Below are 21,028 nucleotides of genomic sequence, written 5' to 3'. Positions count from 1 at the left end.
GAAACTAGACATTAATACAGGGCCATTACATAAAAACAGGACCATTACAGAAAAACAGGGCAATTACAGAAAAAAGAGGGCCATTACATAAAAACAGGGCCATTACAGAAAAACAGTGTTAATAGCAAATATGATAAATTTAACATGGCCGCCGATTTTCAAATATAGGGATCACTGTTCATCCTGTTTTTCAACACATAACTTCTGTCAACTTAATATCTTGGATATTTGGTATATTATAAGCTTTATGATGATGAAGTACAAACATTTTTTTTTAAACTAAACTGTCATTAAAAGAGTAGAGTACATCAAGTTGGCAGCAACACATACACTTTTTGTTCAGTTGGTTAATAAATGTATAAAGAAATTGGTGTTTATAATGGCCCTGTTATATGTCCTCGGTCAGTAATAATGGCCTCGGCGTTGCCTCGGGCCATAACAGACTTCCTGGACCATTATTACAGACCTTGGACATATAACAGGGCCATTATAAAACACCCATTCATTAATACTATAATAATCATTTAATAAAAGTGTTATGAACTGGCTGTTTCTGTACCAGTGCTAATACAGAAACAGCCAGTTAATAACACTATAGTATTCTTAAACAATTATATTTTTTTCTGTCTTTTTTTAGCAATGCAACACTCTCTACTGTACTTATCTATTATTCTATATTCTGCGTCTCCATCCAGATTCTCGTGTATACCATGAGGGTCCGGATTAGGGGTGTTGTTTATTTCTGTATTCTTTAAACTGTTATGTCACTTTTCTCTACATTTTATTTATCTTACTCATTTTTCTTTCTCTATTCTTTATATTTTAGCATCCCAATATATTTTACTTACTGAAATTTAGTTACATTACGACGTTTATCTCTGATTTATATACTGGTTACCAATGTAGATGACAATTTGGTGTCATTCATGACAATTAAATGAATCCACATGATATATGCGACCGTTCTTGGATGAATTCAATATTACTTTCATATTACACTTTTTGAAACCATTTTTATCAATTTTCAATTTCCATTGTCTAATTTTTTCATTGTTCATGTGTTGTTTCCGTATATTTTATGTTTCATTGCTCATGTGTGGTTTCCGTATATTTTAGCCGCTCGTCTTGAGCCTACACATTTGTTCCGATAACACCCCATATTGCAATAAAATTATACTTTTATTACCATTCGTAACTCTTAACAGACCAATTAACAGACCGGGTTTTATACATCCGACCCAATGACAGACCAGGTTTTAAAAAAATATTGATTTATGTCACCAAAATACAGATTTTCGTGTAGATTTTTCACACAATGATATCAATATGGTTAACAAATATAATGCCTGTCTTTTTTCGATGTTCAAAATATTGCATGCAAGTAAACTCAACCAACGTGTCATTTTGTGTACATTTTGTGTGTGTAAAATGTGTATAAATTTATTGCCGATGAGTAACCCGCCTTTTCATTTTATAGATCGTGCATCGAAGCTAGAAAAATAATAATTACACCACTGGATTCAGTACATTGAATTGTTTTGTTAGACATGAATAATTTTTATGATAAACATATATCTAAAAAAGTTATACAATGAAACATGCTAAACTTTCAATGATTTTCTCGATAACACCTGATTAATAGACTTTAGCCAACCCGATTAACAGACCAACCGCCGATATAGCCGCATACTCAATACAGATTAACCGACCAATCTCTCGCTTAGCCGAGTGTCGGCCGTGAGCAAAGATACGGATATTTAATTGGCTGAGATAAAATATTGATGTTGCCAAAGGTATACCGAAATAATCGTGATTTTTACAAAAAGATAAACGTGACTATCTTGATGTTATAGTAAATATAATCATGATGTCTTAGTATAAAAAATATTGATGTCATGCAATAAATAATCTTGATGTGATATTTGAAATAATCGTCAGGTTACAGTAGATTTTAAAATCTTAATGTAAGGGAAACTTCATAAACACCACTTGATTCATTTGGTTAACGACACCCACAGATATTTAAATGATATATTCTTTGCGAACAGATTTTTTCTGAATATAAAAATAAAAGATATCAACATGAACTTATTCTTACTAGATCAAACATTATATAAAATTCACAGACAACCTTTTTGGACCTTTTTTTAAAGATTCAAGTGTTTATATCAATACAAATTTATGATAGGCGGGTTGCATTGAAATGACAGTTGATTGTCACAGTAATTTTATCCTTTTTTACCTTTCCCGGTCCCTCATTAAGTAATTGAAAAAATCAGAATACTTATAGATAATACCGAAGAAGATAACAAGTGTAGCCTACCATATTATATTTCACGGCATCGATACGAATGAAAGAGATTATTTTCAATTAATTCCATACTCTTGATGGGCGTTTCTTGTAAAGTATTCCTTTTATTTCCAGCAGATTAACACGATAATGGATAGCATGTACAGTTGCTATCTGGAACTAACAATATAAAAATAGAAGTATTGACCAGGTCTGATTTTAGTAATATAATGTGAATAAAACGCTAACCTATTTGAAGAAGCAAATGCATATGCAACGAAACAGTTGGTTGTAAGTGGTACCATTATAACATGCTACTAGCAGATGGTTACTGGCTTTGTCAAGGTAAATACCATGCGGTTGATATAAACCATCATCTTTCCCCTCAAGACGTTTGGCGTGTTTTCCTTCTGGTGATATAACGACGATATTGTTATTTCCATAGGATGCAACATAAACATTGGCATCCTTGTCTGTAGTAACACCACATGTGTCCTGCAGAACTGATTTATCGTTGCATTCCCATACCTTCTCCCCCGTGGTGGTATAACATGTTATGGTGTCATTTGTAAAATTGGTATGGTACAATTTACCTCCAGAGGCTGTAACGTGATTCAAACCGGACATTTCTGGTTGCTCCACTACAGTGCAAGCATTATTACCAGTAAAATTAACTGACTGAATACCGTTTCCTATTGAGCAATATATTAGCCTTGCTTGTACATTTGTGATACCATGAGACAGATTTGAAATTTCGATTTGTTTCACTATTTGCTCAGAAAATATGTCTATCATCACGATTTCGAATGGTGCATGATCTCCATGGGAAACCGTAATATTTTGTTCACCAATACAGACGACATCATTAGGCGGTTTTCGCGTTTTTATTTTACACTTTAATGACCAATTTTTATTTGAGATTGCACACTCTGTGAAAACATGTTGTCCATATCCCCCCGGGAATTTAACCTTCTTATGTGAAGAAAAGTGTACACTATTGATTGTTTTCGTTCCTATAGAAGGGGCAACCAAGTTTTGGGCTTGCTTATTTTTTTCGGTCTTTATGGTAACTATAGGGGAACAAGTAAAGCTGGATGTCTTACCATATCCTGCAATGGTCAATATGTCGGACATTTGTCGATCCCTTTCAAAGTCGAGATCAACCTGTTGTAGACTTCCATTTTCCAACAATGACATCATAAATTTTTCTGCATCATTTATATCACTCTCAACCTTCTTCATTCCAACAAAAATCTGTACTAGATCAGATGCATACTTCTTAATAGCAGAAACATTTATATCTAGCTCTTCTGCGATTTTCGTGTGATTGAGAAGTTTTGTACGAATACAACGTATCTCTGAACAAACTTCCTTTTTCAAATCATCCAATTCCTGTAATATCTTTTGTTCGACAGTATCTAGATGTTGATTTATTGATTCGCGCATCGTCTGTATTTCAGACTGTATTTTCATTTTTTGCTGTTGTACTTTTGTTAAGTTGTTATCTCGGTCAGCTATAATTCTTTTCAAATTATTCTTTATGTCGTTCAGACTTTGTTTCACATCATCAAACAATGCGGATGTTTTAGAAATTTTAACCATTTCATCTAGTGACTCTAAGTCGCATTTTTTGTGGTTGGTTGTTAAACAAAGGGGGTAACATGGACTTTCGTGTTGTCAACAGTAAAGCTGGTATTTTTTATCATGCTCGGAACAGCACTGATGCACACTAGCGACAAAAGACGAAAGCTTCCTGTAGTTATCGACAGAGATGGTCTTGTGGTTTTTCAACAGTTTCGAAGCATTGTGATACTTTAAACATGTTGAACACAAACCTTCATCACATTCAGGGCACCAAAAGGTAGTGTTTGTCGTTAAGTGCTGTGATTCACAAACACCACATAGTGTACCACTTGATGTTTCCATAACCTGTAAAACAAAACATTTAAACTGGAACTTTCTGAAATATGTTTTTTTATATCAACGTTAAAATCTTTAACATGAGTCGAGATGAACAACAGCAAAAAAGAACCGTTCTTCTGACATATTGAGTAGTCATTCCTTTATTCCCTTTTCAAGGAGGAATTGTCTCGTGTATATTGGTCTAGATATTTCCTCTAATATAGTCTAGTGAAAAGGTACGTTTGCACAGTGATATCGCGAATTATCATCAACAGATAAAGTTCCTGGAACTTATTCATTACTTGATGGCACTTTTTGGTCAAGTATTGACATATATGTAGAACTCTATGAACTGATATTTGCATCAAAGCTACTCCTGACTTGATTTCTACTTTGTATTTTTATTAGATTGAAAACTGAATGTGGATTTGAAAGATGAAAAATAACAAGCAAAAATTAAACTTTAATAATTCATAGATTTATGCAACGAATTACATAATCATATAATTGGTCTTATTTTGATCACTTGATAAAAATATGACACGTAGATTTTTATGTTAAAATCACGAATATATATTATAGTATAAAATGAGTACTTGCGGTCGTCTTGGAATCATCTTAACTTAATTTCTTTATTTTGAATTGATAGAAGGAAAATTTTAGAAAAGTTTGTTATATATAAATCATGTAAGAACAGAAGAACTAACAACTTAACTGGTGATAATCGGACAAGATGGTCTGCAAGCAGTAGTGGTGGGACGTATGTCGAAAGATGAAAGGGAATGGGGATGTGGAATGGGATACATAGAGATAAATGAATAAAAATACAAAACAATAACACTAACAAAATAAAATGAAAAATTTAATAACAACAAAGTGTTCATTTATAATACAATGTTAAAGAGGTTTTTGAATTTCGAAAAAAAATTTGTGTTGTATAAGATTTAGAGTATTTCGATTTTTTTTAAATCTTTATTGATAGATATAACTGTGCATCGTTTCTCTAGTCGACGGGTATATGTTATCAACTTCGTTAATCCAATTCGGGTTCCTCCAATATACCCCAACAGTACTAGATCTATTCAAACAACAACAACAAAATGATTGAGGTCACAAGTAAAAACGTCTTTTATGTACAGAAATATTGTATATATATGTTATGATAAAAAGTCGTTATATTGCTTTCATAATATTATGAAAGATTACTTAAGTGTAGACTTGTATGCTCGTTATAATAGAGTGACACACAACAATGTATTTTACCTAGATAAATCGAGTCAGTATGAAACCAAGATGAGTATAGCATGTATAGGAAAACAACAGTATAACTGCAAATTAAGAAATTACCTGCTTCTACCACAAGGAAGTTAAAAGAACCATATACACTATTAGTATTTCACACAATCACACAATCACCGGGTCACTTTATAGGTTGATATACTGAATATAAAAAATAATAAATGATATCTAAACAGTTGCATATATTATATTTCGTTCTTTTCTCATTACAATTAGGATCAACATATATAATATATAATGATGCAATCAATTGAATATAACGCATCTTACAAAATGATACCAGCAAGATATCGTCAAGTAACAAGCAGAATCTTACACAAAATGTACATGCACGAGTCTTGAACTAGGTTTCAACCGAAGCATTTACAACAATCCTAAGCAGTTTGACAAGCCAGAGATTAAAAGAGCACAACGGATAAATAATCATTTTTTTTGTATTGTTATAAAAAGTAACAACTGTTGCTGCTGTTCTACATCAAATATAATAAATAAACGTGTAGATTTTTTCCAGTTTACACTGGTTTCTGGCAAAAAAAGACCAAACTGTACGTTCATGCGAAAACTTATTTTATTTCGCTTAAATCAATACAATAGGACAGAATATTATCAAATTGAAATAGTGCACTTCAGTACATGAGTGTTTGCATATTGTAATTGTAGAATGTTCCTTTGACATCTCAAGTATGTGAACTTGCTAATATTAAAACTTCCGTTGTATGTTTTGAATTGCAGGTGCAATAAATTTAAAATACAATGCCGTGTGATACAGAAATTATTTATTGTTTAAACAACTTTGCTGCATAAGTTTTGGCGGTCTCATGATTATTATTTTTATTGATGTTCCACATTTCTAATATTTTGGTATTTCAATGTTTTTGAATACAGTTATTATAAACAGATGAATTTTGAGACCGTAAAATGAATCTTTTTTCACATTGGTTACATCAAGGATTTGCTAGATTACTATACGAAGCATTGGTTCCATCTATATATTTTTTTAAATACATCGCTATAATAAAAACCAAGGTAAATGTGAGAAAAGCAAATTGAAGCAGTCAAATTATGTCCGTGTTGTAAAAAGTAAAATCCCCAAAATACTGAACTTAGAGGAAAATCAATTCGGAAAGTCCATAATCACATGGCAAAATCAAATAACAAAACGCATCAAAATCGAATGGACAAGAACTGTCATATTCCTGACTTGGTACAGGCATTTTCAAATGTAGAAAATGGTGGATTAAACCTGGTTTTATAGCGCAAAACCTCTCACTTTAATGACAGCATACATTGATGCGTTAACTAAACAGACACAATAAATAAAATAGTCAAAAGTAGGTAAATTCGACCTAATGACGGAGATGTGCCTGATCTCTGTGTACGTCCGTTTTGATGTTCCTAAAAAAAATAGTTATTAATTAAACTAATTATTTAATTTTTGAACATAAGTGTAGGTGTTGTTTCGATGAAATGAATATGTTTTGTCATTTATATCATAATGGATGTTCAAAATGTATCTGCCATTACATCCCAGCTCCTTTGTTCTAACAGGGGTGATCTGAGCCGGATCACCCCTGCCAGATCACCCTAGTTTGAGTTTCTTTGTTATGCATGCTTTCCTTTGTTCTGTAACATTTTGGCGGGAATGTCAAATCCACTATAAAACTTATAATTAATTTTACGGAAAAGACTATCTATCAAAATTCACGTAGAAAAAATCCAGTAGATATGCTGGGATTCGAACTCAAGACCTTTAGCATATCAAGCCACGACACATACCACTACACCAGGACGACTTGATACGAAATAATAGTAATTTGACATACTTAAAGGAAGCAAGATATTTTTATTAGTGGGGCGAGTTGTCAAACCTTTATTCTGTGGGGTTTTAACCTTTTATGTTAATTTGTGAGTTTTCAGACTGATTGTTCAATTTGATTTTACACTTTTTCAAAGTGGGGCAAGTCGGTAAACAAGATTGGGACGATATTTTCATAAAGTGGCGATATAGCGTGGGCCGATTGGCAAGTGGGGCGAGTTGACATTGTTTGATATCTACTCATCGTGTTTGGGGGTCAAAAAGGGTATACATCATATAGTAATATATAAAGTATATAATTATGGTTGTGTGGCGTTCTAAACTAGATTATATGAATTGTAAATGGTTTTTCGTCTAATCTAAAACAGCTGGGATGTAAAATAGTTATCCCAGTCGGACTTGGTGTGTCAGTGTTAGATCACCCTCTGGCCTCCGGCCATCGGGGTGATCTTACACTGACACACCGCGTCCTTATGGGATAACTATTAAGTCTTTGTTCACACAAAAAGTGATAATGATATTAAACAATTTGACTTAATCTGAATATATACTCACGGTTGGCCTACAAAATTGTACATTTAGGTAAACCAGTTATTATTGTTTAGTTAAAAAAAATGAATAAAGCAACAGTAGTTTACTAATGTTCAAATCTCATAAACACCTGCAGGTGATACAAATCAAGATATAAACCCTAAAATTTAAAAAAGGGGTGCGAGATCAGGTATGTCGATAAGGTAAGTGTTGTTTGCTGTCCATGCACTATCCGCAATGTGAAAACACACTCAGTCACAATCGGGAATAGGACACATTCGGTAAATTTACATAACAGACGATAATTCTGGTGCAGAAATAAGTCCAAGAAATCATATTGCTAAGAATTGAGATACAGTTATTTCTATGTAATCTGGTCTGTTGTGGAGAGTTGTCTCATTGGCAATCATACTATATTTTCTTTTTATATATACTTCATACCGGTTAACTAGTCTCTGATATTGACCTGAAAACTTTTAAGATGTTGATTTCAGTAGTTAACTCTGTTTCATTCGCTTTTTTATTGTTTTTTGTGTAAGGAGCATACTCCTGTTTGTGAAGTCTATATAGTGTGAATATGCACGAATATGATGTTTTATTCTCAAAATAGATTGTATTTTGAAATCTTGTTTTGGTAAATATGTTGTTCGTATTTTAAAGTATTACATATCACTATGGCTTAATTGATTACGTTTGTTAAAAATGCATTTTGTTGATTGGGTCATCGTGGAATAATAAGTTGACAGATTATCGTATTATCTTTTTGCAATTTTATAGGAAGTAGTAGATATATTTTAGCCACATAACTGCTCTGGTCACACCTCTAAAAAATAAACCAAGTAAATCGTCAAAATTGAAAGTTTCATTTCAATATAGAAATATGTAGAGCGCTTCAATGAAAACCTAATCACATGCATCCATTATCCGGTCTTCTCAGTTCATTTATACCAGTGTTAGTGCATGTAGTACATTCTTTTCATTTAATGAACTCGGTGGTGCTCATCCATTAACTGGAAGTCCCAAAAACTTAATTTATTCTAACATAAATCATAATAAAGTAATCATATTTCAATGATTCACCTTATATATAACTTTTGAAATCTGCTCGTCATTATAACTGGTAAATCCACTCACTACAATGGCCAATATTATCACCCACAAAATAATACTGAGTAAGAATGTTAATATCCTTAGTGAGCAACATCTCAAATGTTCGGCAACTATACTTGACGCACTAAAAGCCCTATCATAAATTAGTCTTTTTTTAAGTAAATGATTTCATTAAAAACCACGTATCCCAAATACCACTGGAACGTTGTAAAAATCTCGCGTATAAAGTCAGTTGTCCGGGGGACGGTAACGGGTAATAAACTTTAAAATACTATGAAAATAACTAACAAAAATCCAGAGAATGTCATTAATAGCTGTGTATAGAAATTTATGAAGAGAGAAAAATAAAACAAGGAAAAGACTATACAACCAAATGAGCCCTTACAGGTAACAAACATCCAGTCAACGTACATTAAAGCTGCAACTTTGTGCTGTTAGCATATACATATTGGGAAATAAAATATTCTATTCTATTCTGAAATATGCTATTCTTTACAAGGGAGTTTGTAACCAGTTATATTTAGTACTCCTACATAACGCTTAGTTCACATATACGGAACCAAGGCGAAGGATTTTCCTTTGCTATTTGTAGCAAATTAAGTATGTACTTTTTTTTCTTTAAATATTATACAAGTAAATAAATAGGAGCTTACTGCTCTGAATATGTACAGACTGAATCTGAATCAGATACTCAAGTCTGTCTAACTGATAATTTTAATTGAATGCATAAATATATAAGGAAATCTAGATACATAGATCTCACTTCAATCATGGAAGTGAACATTCGAAATCACATATTCTCCAAACGGATTCTGACCAACGTCCACAAGGTAGGTTCATCTGCTTTGCATGTATCAGACATTTCCAGAGGTATTTGTGTCTTGTCCAAGATAATCAAAATACGGGTTATATGTTAAGATGTCTTGTACCAAGTCAGGAATATGGCAGTTTTTATCAAACAGTTCGTTTCTATGTGTGTTTGGCGTTTGTTTTTTGTTGCATTTCACAGTCATTCCCAAAAAATGGGTACAATTCGAATGTAGACACTGTTAAAAAATAAATTTTAACTGAGCAGAGAGAGAGTGTTGTTTTCTTCTGTGTCTATATCTAGTCTGTCATTTTTTAATTTTTACTTACACCATTTTAGTTGTTTTCTAGTTTTAGCATTTTTTGTAAGACAAGGTAAGTATGAACGTATCGGAGGTTAGTGTTGTATAAAGTCATCTTAAAAATTGCATTAGAGAAAAACACAAGATTTAAATCCAGGCTCATGTGAAATGGGTTACTTTTATCACCATAGCAAACTGATTTATACGTATTATTCTGTATATATTGAAAGCAAATACCAATTTTAAGGTCTGAATTAACATAGTGTTTTAAAAATAATTCAAATAAGTAGTTTTTACAACTTATTTAGTAATAAATTTAAACTAATGAAATGTTATGCTGTATAATATTTTTGTTTCATAATACAGCTTTCCAGGAAAAACCCTATTATTTATGTTTTGAATCACTTGTATGTATTTTTTATGCTTGTATTAATCCACACCCCCATCTTTGTTACGGAGGTTGATATCAAACCAGCATCTGAATGCTGATACATAGCAACACTTAACTCTTTAATGCTAGCTTTTCTAAACAATTTATTGACATTACAAACTAAAAAACTGTTTTCTATCAAGTCATATGTTTCTTTTAGTCAAATGGACTTGTTCTTGTCAAAATCTCCGTAACGATTCATGAACTTTCACTCAAAAATATGTTTTACCTAAAACGAATACTGTTCAACTTCATTTTATTAGCTCTATACAGATAATGTCATCTTCCTTCACACCATAATGTATGTATTATACTCAACTATGAAGTTTTGGAGTCAAAATAGTTTCATTTCGAAAATTTCTATCCTCCGTAACGACATTTAAAACCTCCATAACGGACAATTCCAGTTCTTACCAACAGCAAAGATATAAATGAATGTAAATATTGGAATTAAATGACAAACAAGACAACAGAATTAAACATTTTTCTTAGTAAATCGTTATCTAAAAAGAGTAAAGTTCTGTTAGAGAAAAAAAAACTTTTTTTCCTTAAATTTCTATCCTCCGTAACGTAAATCAATGATGTCGTCTGTGATTGACATCACCTTTTGATTCTTATTAGTGATAATTGATAAACTGATTTGGTATCTATAGCAATGTACAAGAATTTCAATTGGTATGATCGTGTTTTCATGCATCTTTAGATTTTTTTTATTTGCATAACCTCCGTTACATTGATGAGTCCTAAATAATCTTGAAAATGTTTGCCGTAAACCGCTGTTAAAGTTATGATTGTCGTCGTAATTACACAAGTTGTGTTGAAGACTATTTTAAATCTAAGAAAATGGCTGATATAACGTTTATTAAACGTTATAATGTTGCTCACATAATAGGGAAAAACAAGTTAACCTACCTTTCTCAAAACAACATTTTTTTTCTCAAAATCTGTATTTTGTTTGTCTGTTTTCTTTATAATAAATGATGTCTGCTACAAAAATGACTTTCGGCAGTGTCGGCAGCCGCTGATACTGATAAAAAAGTCTGACAACTTAACTGTAAATAACTGTGTCACGGAGGTTATTTAAACGGAGGTTAGTTTTATTTACATTATACATGGAAATATGTAACAATATTGTTGAGTTGCTTTCTCAAAACTGATTATTGAGAAGCTGTATGGGTGCTTTCAATGAAATAATCATCATTTTGATTAGTTCTTGGTTAGTGCGTTCCAAAATACGCGTTACGTAGGTTGGATTCTTATATGCGACAATCAAAAAAAAAGAGAAAGATAAGATCTTTTTTTATTTTTCGTTTCATTGCAATAAAAATTAAAGGCAGGATTTTAAAATTTGATGTATCAACTTTCCTTAAAGTCACTTTGGGCATGATTTCCAATCATATAAATATGTTTTGACTGTACCTAAAGATACGTTACGGTAGGTTATACGTTTATCGGCGACATTGGTTTAATGGGTAAATCAAAGTGTATATTATAACTTTTGATTCTAAAATATCTTTGTGGATAAAAATCAATATAGTGTCAAATAAAAAAAAGCAAATCTAATCATGATTTAGATGAAATAAAGTTTTTTAATTCACACCGATATTTGGAGTTTTTCTTGGCGACATTCGGAATTCGTGTGATTTCCGTATATTGAATAGAAAATCACACAAATTTATTTACGATATACATCACAAAAGAATATAATTTTATTTTAGTATACATATTAATCACATAGAACACGAAAAAGATTATCTGTGACATATGTTAAGCTTGCATTTTGTGGTTATTTGTCGGCGACACTGACATTTTGTAATTGTACCCATTTTTTGGGAATGACTGTTCAGTGTTCCCGTTGTTCCTTTGTTTTCCTCTTATAGTTATGTGTTTTCCTTGTTTTTGGTTTGTGACCCGGAATTTTTTTTCTCAATCGATTTATGACTTTTGAACACGTTCAACATTTTTTTGAAAGTGTCCGTCAAATGAGTGTTACCTTGACATGATGGACTTATTGAAAAAGGTAATAACTCTATTGTTGTTGTTCGCGGTGTCTCGTTGTTTGGGAAGATAAATATTAATTTACTTATTTACAGCTTGAATCAATATTAAATGTATCATTTTTTTTCTGTATAGCTTATATTGGGCATTGCACAATATCATGTACTTCTAATGACTTTGCGTTGTGAAATATGCAAAACATTTTTAAAAGCCAAATAAAGTCAGCATTGGGAACTAAGTTTCGAAATTTTTGCAAAATACATATAAGGTAGACTATTCCTGGGGTAGAAAATCCTTGACTTATGAACAGTTAATTTCTTATTATGACCATATCAATCTTTATAATGATTAAGACGGCGTGGTTTCTAACCGGAAGGGGGATTGCTTTTAGCACGTGCGATCATTGTTTAAAAGGATTTAATTTGTTATCTATTTATGATTTTGTCAGTTATTATACATACCGTACAGTTGTTTGAGGTAAGGCGAAAGTAGTTTACCGATGTTCAAATCCCGTTAAACGATTAAGAAAACTCATATCAAGGCAACAAACACAATCCGAGGGAATCGCATGACCTCCATAAGTATTTGAATTATTTTTAAGATGACTTTCCAGTACTGGGTTTATTGTATAATCTTCTATAAATCTTCTATAAACGTTGTTAAATCACTGATCAAGATTAAAACAAAAACGTTTAAATCAAAACAAACGATTTTAACCCCGCCACTTTTTCGTGTGCTTGCATCAAATCAAGAACCTTGTAAATATAGTGGTTTTATCATATCTTAATATGTATCGTGATTTTTTAGAATTAGGTTTTAATGGCATAAATGTGGCTGGTCATATTAAACCTGTTTACAACTTTTTTGCGCCCGGAACGATTTAGAACTTTGTGCAGACACGTTGTCCGTTGTCCGTTGTCCGTTGGTTATGTTAGTCATTGGCTTGCTTTCTTATTGACGTATTCTCCATATCTCTTATTATTAAAGTTATATGGTTTTAGATTTTTGTCAAGTTATCTTCCCCAATTCAGATCTAATGTTTGTGTCCATAAATTGCATGTACATTTTCTAATTAGACTTTATAGTTATAGTTTGAATATTTTAAACTGCTAAAATATTATTGTATTTTATTTCCTACTTTTCCTGTTTCTTCTAGTAAATATTCAAACTATAATCAATGGGAGGAAACTCTACTTACAATCTGAATATGTTTTGATTAATTTTTAACTAACCTCCAGTATTAAATATTTTAAGCATATATAGGACAAAAATAAATGAGATGATAAACCTATTGTGTAGGTGGGTAAAGGTAAAGGGTGTCACTGGAACAAGAGACATTCTTGGTAAGGGCAGAAATTCTGATTTTGCAAAATAGAAAATATAAAAGGGCTAAGACAGCAGGCACCTACAGTCGGCATTACATATATAAGTTATGCCAGTCTGTATTATCAACTATCAATTAAAAGTAAACTAGCAAATATAATAACTGGACTTAAACCCCGCATCTTTGATTGACGTTTGAATTTGCTATGGTATATTTCATACATTTAGAGTGTTTTCTAATGTTTAATTTGATATAGTCTCAGACCCTTTAATGAACATTTTTAGTCTGAATTGCTGTGTTTTTTGCTATGAAAAATATCATACCTTCTTGCAAATCTGCATATTATAATCTATAGCTAATACTACACCAAGATATGAAAAGTCATGTATAGAATGAGTTTCTATTACAAGATCAGCCAAAATTATAAGTTCAAGGGGGCATAACTAAGGAAACTCAAGGGATGAAAACAACCTACCACACATGCTTTCCTGTATATTAGGATCTTACAATGTAGTAAATCTAATTTTGATATTACAAACCATGTAGGAGGAGTTGCGATAACAAGGTTCTATCAAAATTTGTAAGATGAAAGGGCATAACTAAATAACCAATGGATCGGAAAATCCTATTCAAATACACATCGACTACATATTAGAAAAAGCAATGAAGTAATTGCATTTCAAACTGATAAATCATGCAGGAGGATTTGCGATGATAAGGTTGGTTCTGAAAAGGGTGATCATTTCTAAAGTGAAAGGGGTACAATTATGGATAAACCGACTGAACAAAATAAAATTCCTTATCATTGAATCAAAATAAGATACAAATCGTGCTCCAGATAGACAGACAGACAGACTAGCTGATTTCTATATACCCCCTCCCCAAAAATATTGTGTAATAGGTATATATTTTCCAACAATAAAAAAACAAATTGGACAAGTCTGTGTTTTGAAACATTGAATAATTGATTGATTGGTATTTAACGCCACTTTCAGTACTTTTAGCTATTTCGTGGCAGTCAGTTTTAAATGGTGTAGGAAGTTGAAGTGCCTGGAGAGAACCACCGACCTTCGGCATGAAAATTGACAATATTAGTCAATTAAGATTGGAGTTGAGCGGGTTGGAACTCCAAACATGAGTGTTGACAGGCAAAATTAGAGTTGTTTTGCTTTTGAGACCATTCATCAATCGATACTGATCATGAATGATTATAAGCTGTCTAGAACTCTGTTAAGTTGTATCATTCCTTAAATAATCCTTTGGATAGAAATTCAACAATCATTGGTATTTCGCTCATATCAGCGAAATTTTACATACAATCTTATTTTCTCGCCAAAATTTTATTACATAATCAAGTAAAAGATAGCTTTAACTAGTTAGCTTTGAACTATGTGTCTAGGTATATACCTGTCTACGAACCTTTTAAAGTCGGATACGTTGAATAATTAGTTAACAAGATCGAGCGATTAAACTATTTGTCATGCTAAAATTGTACTTATTAATTTTCCGAACACTTTAGTCGAAAATGCTAATTAAACTTCTAAATATTTGTATATCAAATAAGACATGTCCCCATAAATATAAACATCGAAATGGATTTTAAATGAATAAGTTTCAACAAAGAAACTTCTAACGGTTATATACCTAATCAATATCCAAACTTTTGAGTTATAAAGGAAAGTTTTGTTATACGTTATACTTGCAATATACATGTGCAAACTGTCTTTATTTATCACATGAAATATTGATTTCGTTCTTTGAATGTAATCTTAATTTTTGAGACTATCATTGTCTAACAAAATGGATGGTTGTGTTGAAATGTCTTTTCCGCCTCTGTTATGCAGGGATAGATATTCAAAATGGCTTGAACAATTGAAAGTGGTAAGACAATTAATTGTATTCTTCTTGTTCTATTAACGAGACAAACTATTACTGTATGTTGTAGCGCTAAAAGACTAAAAGATTATCTGCCATTTTCGATCATTTTCCTAGTGTAGAAAAACGGCACTATTTTTTGCACCGAAAAATATGAATTGCATCTTGTTTTTAATATTTTTATCTTTAGGATAAAGTTAGTTTGAGGATTAAATCTTGTGAAATTATCATACATGTATATATGATCAGGGGTAAAAAGTATAGTATCCGGTTATTCTAATGCTTTTAACTTACATAGGGAGAATGGAACTGAGAAAAAATAATCATTTTGAAATTATAAATACATTTATCTTAATTTTATGTCAATTTTGTTTAAAGTATTTAAACCTAATCTTCAAAGAGTATAGTTTATTCAAAATACACTCAGACGCAGATTTCCTGCGTAACAGGAGCGACAAATATACATACATTTACAAATAACATAGAAGTGAAATGAGTAGAATACATACAATGAAACATTTTTACAAAGCTAAATGTATACTAAATCTATTGACCATACCACAAAAGATTGACTTTTCCGAAAGCTAAACTACCATATGTAGTAATTATTAATACATACAAATGTAACTCGATTCGGTTCTAATATTCATGGAAATTAGAATTGAGATTTAAACCCAAACCATCCTTCAAATAATGTTCTCTGAGCAGCCTATTAAGTTTCTGTGGATGTACTTCTGGGATTTCGCTTTCTGGTGGTTGTTTTGATTTGTTGTCTCAAATATCCCTACGTAGGGTATGTTGTCTCAAATATCCCTACGTAGGGTATGTTGTCTCAAATATCCTCTACGTAAACTAAAGCACAAAAAACCATGTATATATACATGTATTTAAATAATAAATTAATGCTCTCATAATAAATCGATGCAGTTCTTATTTTAAAAAGCTATCTGTTAAATTACTCGCGATACTATAGTTTTTTTTCTGCAATCCATTGATTATAAATAGACTAAAGTATTAAAAATACCAAATTAATGTTCTTATCAGAATGATATACGTCAGAAGCCTTTCAAATATTGTTGAACAAATTATTGAAGGAAAGATTAAAAAATGTAATAAAAAGTAAAGAGGATGTCATCTTCCTTTATTTTCAAACAAATCCATTAGGTATAAAATGAAACTTGGTAAATATTGTTTTAGGCGTCAGTGTGGTAGCCCTACGTATGAGTACCGTATACATCAGCATTTGGTAGTTCTTTCCTTTTCGAAATAAAAGTAAAACTTCCCAAAAAATGATTGACTGGTTAAATGGTGTGTGCTCGGCAGGCAATACACAATATACTTCTACATCGTTATTATTCAGAAGTTGAACGGTTGTGATGCCAAATTTTAAGTGAAAAAAGAACACATTGGTGAAATGATTTATTAAAATTGTTTTGTAAAATCTGTATGCAAGTTATCTATAGGGTGAACCGTTATCTAGATTCTTTAATTTTTCAATTCCACCATATTTCAACAACTTTCTGTTTGTTTGTTTTTTGTTTTTTTTTATTATTTGAGATAGGTACTAGTTTATACAGAGAAACATGTCAACTGTTTCTATACCCATATTATCAAAGAGTAAATAAGTGGTATATATAACCGCTCCCAAATAAAAGAAATAAAAAGATACGCTGAAATGATAGCTCGACTTGATTGGACATTTTATTGAAAATACTAAGAAAATTGCTCCGTGATACTTGGCAATGGCTATAAGCTCCAATTATTTTATCGTAAATCGTCGCTACAAAATATCGTTTAGAAATTTTTCTGGATTAAGTATTTCCACTGAAAATCAAAATTCATATTTATTTTATAAGAATTGATGTCGACATTACTTTCAAACTAAAAACAAGTATTCTGATATGACTACTTTCCCTCGAAGTCGGAGGTCACAATCGTTAACCTTTTGTAAAATAAAATAATTGACTGTTTTGACACTTTTCACATGCAAATGAAAACCAGCGTACTTATTAAAAACTGATGTTCTTAACATATAATTATTACAATAGAGGTTCAATATGTAGCAAGCTGACACATTCAGCAAAGATAGTTCATTAAATACAAAACTTGATGATCATCTAAACCGTGAATTAAAATTCAATCAGTATTTTTCTCCTAACTTTTGATGTAGAATTTAGTGTTCTCAACTCTTTAGCTGTATACTTCATATCAGTTTCAAATTGAAAACGATCCTTTTCAATACATTCATATCTGGTTTTTTAATTTGTTCGTTTATAATGAACTAAAAAAACTGACAGTTGTGTTGAGTATACAATTAAAACTTCAATTAAATGATAAAGATGAAAAATCGTATTAATGTTTTTCATATTTCTACCAAGCCTGCTTATTAAATTTGACGATAATGCTATACCAGATACTAATACTAAATCTATATATATATATATATATATGACTGTAGACTATGTAACGTGAAATTCTTGTAGACCCTTTTTATTACCTGTCATTCTAGATTAATTTCAATTTTGTAGAACCTAAACCATGTAATGCCATTGTGCATCTCTTTTCTGTCTTTGGTCCAAATTATTATTTGGATTTCCCTTTGAAAATCACGGACTTCTCCATGACCTGAGATGTCATTTTGCGAACTTTGCCCGCAGTACCTCTAGTTAATCTAAAATGATTAAACCAATTTCAAGAACAAACCGTTATAAGCTTTTATGTGTCACAGAAAAGCTGGTTTCTAAACATTGTTCGGCATGATTTTAGACACAGTATAATTATATTCCAATTAGTATTCACCACTGTGTATCATCGCCACCGGAAATTGGGTACTAACGAAGCGGAGAGAAATAGAAAAAAAGTAAACAAGTTAAGAATTCATTCATTTTAAAGCATTTCCACTCATTTGATGAGGGTACCGTTTAAGAAATTATTTTCTGATATATAATTCTTTAAATTATTAGGCCGATAAGTACAAAATTAATACAAGATTTTGTGTAATACTCCAAAACTTGCTACTTAGTACCGGAAAATTTCGAGGTCGATCGTCCTCTGTCGACCCATTCTCAAGATATTGAACTGTTTTTCATTATTTTTCCAGACACTTTTTTAGATTATTATAGTGTGGCATCATATTTACTGAAATTTGTTGTCAAAAACATGTATTTTAAAGAATATAGACCATAAAAAATAAAGTCTAGGGTACGGCAACTTGCTCGTGTTGACAAATTTACTGTATGGCAACTTGTTTTCAACTGTATGGCAACTTGCTAATTTTAGAATAGTTATTTACCGTCCTTTCAAAGAAAATAAAGTATTAAGTTCAAATATCTAAGGTGGGGGGTACCCTTTTATTTATAAACTGTTTTTGTCTTTTCAAGGTTTTAATTTGTTTAAAACTGTTATTTGACTGATAAATTTTAAAAACTGTTAACTGTTGTCGACCCACTGTTTGTAATCTGTTTTGTTAAAATTTGCAATGTTGTTAACTGCTTATTAGAAATTGAGATTCCTGTTATCTGTTACTTAATACTTAAAGTGTTCACTGTTTTTGACATTATTTTCTCTGTTAACTGATCTTAACTGTTATTTACAAGAATCACATTATAATTTGCTGTCCATCTCTTTCTTTACGTTGCTTCCGCAAAGGAGTGACATAAACAGCATATATGTAACTGTACATGTCTTTCAAAAATCTTTGAGTATAGTAAATCCTTGATAAAATTGAGAATGGAAATGAGGAAAATGTCAAAGAAACAGAAGTCCGACCAAATAGAAGAAACAACCCAACGGAACTAGAAAAATATGCACTAGGGTGCATGGGGTGTCAATTCACAGATAGGAAAAAAACTTAGAATTGACACTCATAATTTTTAAACACTCTCTTTCCCTTCCTTCCTAAAAAATAAGGCTTACTATTTGAGTTATGCATGTGTATATTTATGGAAAGAGAATCGTCCATAGATTTGATTTCCAATAGTAATAATGGTGAAATATAATCTTTTTTTTTGTGTGTAACCATGGCAACAATCAGCATTTATTTAATACCAAATATTGCAAAATAGGGGGTTGAACATGTCACAAAGATCTCAAAAATTTGGTCCAAAGGAAAATTTCAATCAATAAGAGTGATACATTTCCTGAAACCATAGACATATATCTATCAAAAGGTAAAACAAATCATATGCATTTCTGCTGTTTTTTTCCATAAATTGAAATGAAAAGATCGAGCGTCAAATCTTTGTTGAAAAACAATACAAAATTTCTAAATCTATGGCGGTACGGATAGGAACGTATGGACGTTCAAACTGACGAATGGCTTATAAAACATGCTAAAAACAATCTAAATGTTCATATAAACCCACTAGGAAGGCTATATTATTATTCAACTATCTAAAAATCAATTCAATTGTACAAAAACTTTCATATTTAGAAAATTCACCATGGCTATAATGCGAAACTAAACTTGTAACTGTGTATTGGTATACCTGAAGCTGTCTCCTAAGTGAGCAATCATTTAACTACAAAAAGGGGGTAGAAGTTCAATGTTTGTTTCTTGGAACATATAAATGAACCAAAATTTAAAAAATGAAATAAATACAAGACTATATACAAATGTAGCAAAGTTTACGGACTCAAGTTGGGTCATGCAGGTGCAACAAATGCGGCAGTGTTAAACATGTTTAGGGATGTCTCATGCCCCTCTTTATACGTCTAACCAATGTAGTTATATCTGCCTTCTATTTGTAATGTATCCAGCTAAAACCCTGGTCAGTCCTATAATGAAAATAATTCAGATGTATATGGAATGTTTGATAAGTTTTATTGACCCAGAGTACCTGGACGGAATTGTGAAAAATAAAGTACCTTTTCAATTTACAATTCGTGAAATAACTGAGCAGTGTGGCCTGGTAGAAGAGGCCGAAAAATGAGGACTTGGTTCTCAAATTGATGTCAACTTTGCTAGTCTAAGACTTCAGAAATGTAAAGATGGACCAAGGCTTTTTTTTTATATCAGCTCAAAGTTCTTAATTGGGACTTGGAGATGAAAGAGCGCTTCAACTTGTGACACCTTACATGTTACTTTCCGATTTATACACTGGTTTTGATGAAAAATAAAAATCAGTAAACCTTCGTAATTCCTTTTAATATATAATCATGTAAGCAATGAGTCGCATGAATACCCTGACTGAGATGTAACCATAATTTATAAGAGCCCCCGCCATAAAAAAAAATAATGTTCGCGCCCTATATAGTATTCACTCATTCTATCTGTTTGTTACACTTTCCTACGTCATGACGATAACCCAAGTTTGCTACAACTTATTGACATAAAACATTTACT

The 21,028-nt window shown here is 31.6% G+C and overlaps 1 protein-coding gene across 4 annotated transcripts in view; it reads left to right on the top strand.

Annotated features, from left to right (window-relative positions):
• The window catches only part of LOC139519982 (uncharacterized), a 119,512-nt gene that overhangs the window by 74,257 nt on the left and 24,227 nt on the right, over nt 1–21,028 (top strand). The window contains exon 1 of one of the 4 annotated variants that reach the window (XM_071312311.1): nt 15,401–15,690. The exons of 2 other annotated variants lie outside the window; for them this stretch is intronic. In XM_071312311.1, coding sequence (XP_071168412.1) covers nt 15,610–15,690 — 81 coding nt within the window. In that variant the 5' untranslated portion in view covers nt 15,401–15,609. Of the gene's footprint in view, nt 1–15,400; nt 15,691–21,028 lie in introns of those variants that run through there. One more of the 4 variants, XM_071312315.1, reaches the window with a different exon arrangement.

The sequence above is a fragment of the Mytilus edulis genome, chromosome 4 (genome assembly GCF_963676685.1).
Source record: "Mytilus edulis chromosome 4, xbMytEdul2.2, whole genome shotgun sequence".
NCBI classification, from domain to species: domain Eukaryota; kingdom Metazoa; phylum Mollusca; class Bivalvia; order Mytilida; family Mytilidae; genus Mytilus; species Mytilus edulis.
This window is presented reverse-complemented; position numbering and strand designations above follow the sequence as displayed.